Source organism: Uloborus diversus, chromosome 8 (genome assembly GCF_026930045.1).
Source record: "Uloborus diversus isolate 005 chromosome 8, Udiv.v.3.1, whole genome shotgun sequence".
In the NCBI taxonomy this organism is placed as follows: Eukaryota; Metazoa; Arthropoda; class Arachnida; order Araneae; family Uloboridae; genus Uloborus; species Uloborus diversus.
This window is the reverse complement of record NC_072738.1, coordinates 6692953-6701721: the sequence shown is the minus strand read 5'-3', so window position 1 is coordinate 6701721 and position 8769 is coordinate 6692953. Positions and strand designations below refer to the sequence as shown.

Sequence of the window (8769 nt, the reverse complement as noted above, 5' to 3'; positions counted from 1 at the left end):
TAATGAGAACTAATTGCTATTCTGCATTTCTTCAAATTTTCACTCGTTTAATAGTTTCCCAGTTAAGACTTTAAAAAATCCTTTCTTCCGTTTTACGTTGCAAAACGATTCGGGGGAGTGGTCCGCCCCCCCCCCCCTGTGGATACGTCCCTAGTCTGCGGGTACGTAGATCCAGGTCAAAGTTTCTGAATTCTTTAATAAAACTTATGTGTTATGATGTTATGATTTTCCTAATTACATGACATTTTACAGTTAAAATAAAAATTAATTTATAAAAACTCAAATGAGGTATGGGTTTATTTAATAGCCTTGCACTCGTGTTATAATCAGTATGACAATGTTCCTAATTAAAACCGTTCATTTTATAATATCTCAGTGATGTTATATTGGGTTTAGTATTTAATTCGTTTCAGGGGTGCCCATCCCCCCCCCCCCAAAGTTCAATGGCACAAATCCCCCCCCCCTTATTTTTCTCAATCCTCTTTCCATTCTTTTCATTTGTTTTTGCTCTTTTTTTATTTGTATTTATTTTTTTAATTTATTTAATTTTAATTGCTATTTTGATTATTTTATCAGAAAAGTTCTGTGCTACGCCAATGACATACATACACACACGCACACTAAATAAATAAATAAAATAAATTATAAACAGAATGAAATGAAATAAACAATTTAAATTAAAAATTAATCAATAAATTTAAATAAAAAAATAATCATTAAAAATTAATCAAATTCAAAAAAATAAATTAAAACATTAAAACAATCCCCCCCCCCTCAAAAATAAACTTTTGATTACGCAACTTGTGCCATTATCCTCTCCTGTGGGCACCCCTGATTCGCTTGAAATGTTAAAGATGTTTTACGTCCCACATTCAAAGCATATTAGTGTATAATATTTATGTACCTAAAAGTAGACGAAAAGGCCCTAAGTGATCCTTAAAGAAACATTTAAAAATAAAGTCATGAAAACTTTGTTATGAAACATTGTATGCCGGGGGGGGGGGGGGTGCGCTATTTAATTTCCAGACCCCTCCAAAAGTTATTTCTGTATCCGCCCTTGGTCACAGATGAACCGTTTTCTCTCTGAGGTTTTAACATTTTGATGCTTGTATAAGAGCAATTATATGCACTACAAGTTGGCATTGATTGTTATAAAAAAAAAAAACTATACCGCATCCGATTTAAAATCCAACACTGGAACCACATTGAACAATGCAACAATGAACAACAAAAGAGCCCTCCCCAAAAGGCATCTTCGCCAAATATTTGCCAAACTAGCGATAAAGTAGCCACGCTAGCAGCTGGAACCACACCCGAAACCCTCTCCATGAAGGCGGCGAACGGCTTCCCCCTGGAAGGCTTACACCCCGCCGCCGCTCGTGGAGGAAATGAAGGCCAGCAAACCTAGAGGTAACGCCCCTACCCCACCCGAGCGGACACTCTTGACCATGGAGTCCTACGGAATTTTGCTCGACTTTAAATGCGGGCAGAACGTTCATTTTAATCTTTTCGAAAGTTACAAACGCAATAAGTGATTAAAAATTCTTCATTTTCTGAGCTACCAGGATTGATTTTTTTCTGTGGCCAACGAATTATTTTAAATACTTTACAAAACGTAGCTCAATCTTGAAGATATTTTTGTCGCCAAGTTTTGTTTCTTCGTTTGCCGCTTCGCGAAGAGCGAAATTAAGTTTCGTTTTTCTTTTTTTGTTGAAAATAGACTATGAAAAACAATATTTTGTAACCTGTTACGACATAACGTATCGACTAAATATTTTTTAATGACATAACGCATGTACATTTTTTTAATGACATAGGTATAACATTCTTTTCATATACGAATACCTTGAAAGTTGATTTTTTTAATAAAATTGGTATTATCACGCATTTCGATTTATATATATTTCGATATATTTTTATCACGCATTTTGCAAGTGATTTTCTAATTATTTTAATTATATTTTCTTACATTAATTTTTGGGATAAATTAATAGTTTAGTTATTAAAATTAATTTATGATTTTAAACTAATAAAAAATAATTAATAATAAAACAATAAAAACATATTTTTAATAATATCAATTAATTTTTTTTTAATTTTAAGAATTATTTGAAGCAGAATTTAAAGGGATTGATTTCATTTCTTAAAAGCAATATGATCTTCAGTTTAAGATTCAAAAAAAAAAAAAAAAAAAAAACCTATAATTTTCATAGAAAACATATTAAAAAATTAAAATTTAAATCAAATTTTAGAAAATTTGAATTAAATATACAATTTAAATCTGCGCACATTTGTATATTTTCATTTTTGCTTACTTTCCCAATAAAGGTCAGAGAAGGAAGAAAATATCATCAAAGGCTTTCTGCAACTTAAAAAATACATTGCGAAAAACAAAAAAAAAAGTCAAAAATAAATAAAATGGCTAAATTAATATCGAAAAATTAAAAGTTTCAAAGCAGGGTATTGAGATGGGGGAAAATGTCTGTCTGTTCTGTCCCCCCCCCCATATTACTTTTGAGTAAACGGTTCAATTTGAAATTTTTTTTTTTTTTTTTGATCGAAAGAGACCACCTCATTCCCACATTTTATTTTTTATTTGAACAATTTCCCGTTCAGTTTTGAACAGTTCAAAAAAAAAAAAAACTTCAAGGCAAATATAAATTTTGAACTTAGAGGCGACTAAGCTTCAATAAAACTTTGTAAGAAAGAGCTTTTGATGAGAAATAGATAATGTGTTTTGATTTGAACAATTTTCCGTTCTATTTTCAAACAGCTGTAAAACAAATTTTTCTTGAAAAAATAAAAACCTAAAAAAAAAAAAAAGTTGGTGAGTGTTTCATGGGGAAATAACTTTGCATAATTTTGGGAATTAACTTTGCATATATTTTCTCGTCATGCGTGAAATGCTTCATGTTCTATTTTTAATATGATAACTACTTAAAACACACACATGAGTTATGAATTTTGATTTAAATCCACCTCAAGATGAACTCACCCAATTAAAAGTCCAAACTATCAAAGTGGTTATGGGTATGAAATAAAATTTAGTTTAAACTATTTATTAACAAAAGCTTCAAACAATTCAACGTGTTTCTTCCGAAAACTTAGCAGGAAAAAATATCTACAAATCAAAATGATTCTCATACTTACAGATCAGTAGCGGATTATGGAAGAGTAGGGAGGGGGGCAGACCCCCCCAAAAAAGGATAAATTAATTCATTTATTATTTTTAATTGACTTCTGTATACATAATTTTTTTTTGCTTAAAAAGCTCTTCTTTGATGGAATTAATAATTTTTTTAAAAAATATGTAGACGTTCTTAAAACAGTCGTTTCTATCAAGAAGCTATTTTCAAAATAATAGCTTTCTTTTTCAGCTCGTAAAAATGCAAAATAAAAGAGCTCACATGGTAGATTCTTTGTAAAACAATTATATTAATAGAAACAGCAGGTAGTTTCAAAATGTCACCTCAACTGCATCATGGCTTTAAAAACAAATCTATAACTGCTTTGAAATTCGCAAAGAAATAGTTTTTGCAGACCCGGATCTGAAAATTTTGGGCCCTCCCGCAAAAAAATCAGCAATGCCCATAATAGCCTACGGGATTGCTCACCCGCCCCCCTCCTCCCCCCCCCCTTAATAATGAAAAGAGTGATTGTTGTATATTTTTAACTGCTTTAATATTTCTACCTCCTAGATAGTTATGTGGGCTTTTTAAACCCGATTTTATGACTTATGTCAGCAAAGAAACAAGTGTCCCATAAATTAACATTGCTCCCCTCTCCCGAAATTCAGAAATTCTTGTAATTTCAATGTCGGCTCCTATTAGTTAAGATTCGCTTTTGTTCTTGATGCGTTTAATTTTCCTGAATTTTTTACTAAAACATTACAAAAATATTTAAATCCTTTAAAATTTGTGTGAAGGTTTCTTTTATTTTTTTGATTTTTTCTTGGTTTTCTGGGCCGTCGGCCTTTTAGTGTTGTGGGGCTGCGGTATGACCGTATCCAGAATTTTTTTTCGGGAGGGGCTCGTTATCGCTCTTTTCGAACATTGCCCTAGCACACACCCACACACACACATTTTTTAATGCTCCCCGCTGTTTTTATTTTCATTTATTATTATCTTTAATGCACCTTGTAACAGGAGAATGGCTTTTTAAATAGGATGTAGAACATGCATAATTTCAGGGATTCCGGGGGTTTCTCCCCCGGGAAAATTTTTGAAAAAGAGATATAAAAATCTATATTATGAGGCCTTATATGGTGGTAATTGAGACTACAAATATGAAGAAAAATAGGCAAACAAAACCTTTTAAAAGTTATGCACACAACAATAATTAAGTTCACAAAAACGCGAGAATCGTCTTTTTGCATTTTTTAGGCAGGAAGGAGCTGAATTACACCCCGTTTGCACTGGCGGAATTAAGCCGCTTAGTTTTCAGCTAACCTACTGCGCATTCACTTAGCGCATCTCAAAGCCGCTTCAGTTGAGCGACACTGGGAAGCCGCTCAACAAGACATTCGTCGCTTAAAGATGGCTGCCTCCTTGAGCTTAAAGCGGAAGGACAATTGGGCAGACGATGAAACGTTTGCCCTCGTAAATATATGGCATGAGAATCTTGCAAATTTAAGAAAAAGTAAACGCAACCGTGTGGTTTATGAAGGAATGAGCTGTTCTTTCAAAACATACGGATTTACACGGAGTTCTGCAGAGATCTCGAAAAAAATACAAAACTTAAACCGGCGTTACAGGTGAGTGATTTTTTTCTATTTATTTATGTATGCATTTGTACAATATTTTTTCTTGCAATAAATTGTGTAATTGTAAATAAGAATTTTCAAAATTTTTTCGTAAACATAAAGGTTTTTTTTTATTGTTTACAATTAGAGACGTACCGAGTAGCACTTTGGCCGAGTACCAAGTACTCGGCCGAGTACCGAGTTACCGAGCACTCGGCCGAGTCACGGAGTACCAATTATGTTTTAAGAAGAACCACTGAAACACATGTGATGAATTTTGAACTTATTGGAATAGTAGTATAGACCTCCTGGTCCATATAATAGTTTTAAAAACTAAATTCCTGCTGAAATTTAATTGCTCATTATTTAGAAAATTTTGTTGTCAAAAATTACAAAAAAAAAAAAATAAATAAATAAATAAAATTAAATAAAGAAAAGGTATGATTAATCAAGTTAGAATTAAAACAAACTATATCAATCTATTATAGTTCTAGTCCGCTCAACATAAATAATTTTTGAAAGCAAAGAAAACAAATGCACTACAGACACTTGTTTCTGCATTACAAGGAACAAGGCCGGCAGGGCAGCTGCCCCGGGGCCTCCACAACAAAGGGGCCCCCACAATAAAATTTTTACAAAATATCCTAACTTGTGCTGATTGAAAATTTATGTGATATAATACATGTGTATCAAAATAGTCGGATATATCAAAGTATGGGATAATTTTGAACCCTGATTAGGGGCCTCCACACTTCCAAATCCGGCCCTGAAAAGGAACGTCTTTTTCAGGGCGTAAAATGTGAGTTAAAGAATGCAAAGACATTCCACAAAAAAATCTGCCTTTTGTCGGATGCCTTTAAATCTGTGAGTCACATTTTGCGCATTGAAAAAGGAATTCCTTGTAAACCCAAAGCACATGTCCATAATTCCATTGAAGGATGACAAACTTCATTAATCTCAAAATTTAAATTTCACTTGTAAATTTGAATTGTAAACAAGGGCACCCATATAAGGGGGTAAGGGGGCTCAAGCCCTGCCCCACCCCCCTTAGAAATGAGAACTTCCTTTCTTTTAATGCTTTTTTCTTTGCAAAAATGTATTTAAAAATTTTTTTCCAGCCATTAATGAATAAGTTATTAAAGGTCAAATTTTAAAATCTTTTTACTGTACTGAAATCCGTTTCCATGTAGAAAATACTCTAAACCATGGAGAAAAATTTTGCATTGGGCACCCTTGATTGTAAATGATTGCAGAATATTATATATATGATTGCGCTTTTTATAAATATTAATATCTGTCATGGAAATATTGCTCTTTTTGCAACTACTCGGTATGGGCCGAGTACCTATTCAAAGTTTGGCCGAGTACCAAGTAGTTCGCGAGTACTCGGTACGTCTCTATTCACAATCCCAGATGTTATAGAAGTGGTTCCGCCTAAAAACACGCCATTTTCCCATAGTCAATTAATTTTGTACAAAAACCTATCTAGCTGCACAAATAATAAAGGACAACAAACCGGGCCTTTTTCTCCATTCCTTTCATGAATGATATTTTACTATTTCTACTTGTCTGATTTGGAACTGTATTTTTATACTTTGAATTTGAGGGATTAAAATAGAAATTTGACATTTAGCGTATTGCTAAAGCATTTTCTCCAGTTTTAGCATTTTTGCTAAAGAACTTATAAACTCGGCTGAAACATTGCATTGCAATGATAAGTTTGTAATGATCATTTTGATATTAGTTTATAATAATTTTTGAGCAGATTTTAACCCCCACTCCCACAGTATGTACAGTTCATACACTTGAATACAGTGCCGTACTTAGGGAAAAGTAGTATTTGGGGTAACTCACCTTTGTGGGGTTTACAGGAAGTCCCCAAAAAAAGCGGTAGTTTTTAAACACATTTATGTTACAGTGACATTCCTTTTTAACATGAAAAATTAAATGTATTGGGGGACAAAGCTCCCTTCTCCTCTGCCCAGGGTTACAAGACTGATTATGTGCATATATTAATCTGGTTAATTACTGAACTAAATATCTAGTGATGCATTTGAATGCTTAAGATTTGAAGCTGCATATCATTTACAAAAAAACCTTTGGTCGCCTCTGAAAATGCTTTTGTACTTCTAGGGAAGAAAAAACTAAGATTGGCACAACTGGAGGAGAACCGTCCAAATGGAGATTTTTTCAAGCGGTGCATGAAGTGATTGGGGTGCTACCGTGCCAAGATGCATCGTCAATGGTGGAAAGCATGGATAACAGCTTTCTGGCCGATGAAAATAGTGAGCAATAAGGATATTAAAAAACACTTAAAATTTATTTGCATAAAATCTAAACCATGCTCATAATTTTTTTTTTTTTTTTTTTTTTTTTTTTTGCAGCATCTTTAGTGACAGACATGTCTCTTGAAGAGGACTGCCAGGAAGGTGGAGCATTACCAAATCAAGTGCGTAGCATAAATCCTCATTATTAGCATTCGTATTACTTGGACCAGTTATATAAAAAATGTATCGAGTGGAAAAACTTAAAATGGGGGGGGGGGGGGGGGGTAATCTTATTACATTGTTTAAAAATTGATATTTATCAAATAAATCATAGAGGGAATGTGATTTTATTTCAGATACAATTTCATTCATAACACCTTTTGTATTAACAAATTTTGCCCATTTGCTTCTTGGTTGGCATTTGCAAAAAAAAAAAAAAGAAAAGTTTTAGAGTTTTTATGCTTTGAATTGCTTGATCAGCTGTGGATGTCATGTTAATACCAAGAGTAAAATGCTGCTTATTCTTCTCAGTAAAAATTTGCATGCGCTAAGTTGTTGATAGTCTTAGTTGATACGCTATGAACTATGTTGACTTGTACAAAATGGCATCACCTTGCAAGGTTTATTTCTAATTTCCTCTTTTCTGCCTCTCAGAGTGGAGTGCTACCCTACGTTTCTGTATAATTATTAGTTCTCTGGATGCGTACAGTCATTTGTCGTTTTTTGTAAAAGCAATTTAGAGTGTATGTAGTTTTCTTCAGTATTTATTTTATTTTTTGAATTGTCAGCTACCTGCTGCAGATCCAGTAGAAGATGTTGGTGTCGGTAGTCCCCGGCCTGAACTTCCCGAGCTGGAACCAGTAGCTGGTCCATCAAATCAAGAAGATTCTGTTGCACCCCAGGTTAGCAATTTTTTAATTAAATGTTGTACACGGCAACTGAAATTCTTAATTTTGAAAAAAATCACTTCATTATTTTGTTCATATTGCCGAGTATTTGTCTCCTAATATCCAGTATTCAATTTTTTGACTGTTCAATAGATGTTAATATATATTGCTAGCTCCTTTTGAAAAAGCAGACATCCCAATGTGTTATTTTTAGCAATTTGTTTCATTATAGTTATTCTCAAAAACTTTTTAGTTTTTACTGTCGTGGGCACCGCAGAGGAAGACACTGAGATAGGACTTCAACACCCTCTTGTAGCGTCACTTAGGTTATTTTGCCCTAACCCCTCTTATTCATTTTATTTTTTATTTTTTTTCAGAGACCAAAGAGAAGAAGAGTTGAAGGAGGGAAAAAGACCCGATTTTTGGGCGAATTGTTACAAAAATTCAATAACATACAGCAGAATTATAACGATAATTCGAAAGAAATGCTGAATATAATGAAGCAATCTGTAGAAAATGACGCCAGTATTATTGAAGTTTTAAAAGAACAAACAAATGTGCTGAGGGATTTGTTAAATAAATGATTTTAATTTTGTAGTTTTGTGTTATTAATAATTGTGTTATTAATAAGTTTTGCATGTGTAATTAATAGTTTGTGTTTATAATAATTATTATATAATAATAATTTTTAATTTGTAGAATGAAACCAACTGTGTTTTAATAGTGGATTATCTGTAGTATTAGGCTTCAGTACTTGAGAATGAAAAAAAAAACATGTAAGTCATGACTTTAAAACTCGTTTGCTACGTAAAATGTTTTTTCCCCATATTTTGCAGAATAGAAAGTTTTACTTGATTTGTAAATTTTTGTTCGG

At 32.9% G+C, this 8769-nt stretch overlaps 1 protein-coding gene across 2 annotated transcripts; it reads left to right on the top strand.

Annotated features, from left to right (window-relative positions):
• The first annotated feature begins 4552 nt into the window (after positions 1–4552).
• Positions 4553–8492, top strand: LOC129228283 (uncharacterized). 2 transcript variants are annotated; one of them, XM_054862954.1, is made up of 5 exons: positions 4553–4753; positions 6875–7026; positions 7126–7190; positions 7797–7910; positions 8273–8492. In XM_054862954.1, exons 1-5 carry the CDS (start codon positions 4668–4670, stop codon positions 8477–8479), a joined length of 624 nt encoding a protein of 207 aa, XP_054718929.1. In that variant the 5' UTR covers positions 4553–4667; the 3' UTR covers positions 8480–8492. The 2 variants fall into 2 exon arrangements, with proteins under 2 accessions (XP_054718929.1, XP_054718930.1); XM_054862955.1 differs by lacking the exon at positions 7797–7910.
• Positions 8493–8769: the final 277 nt, after the last annotated feature.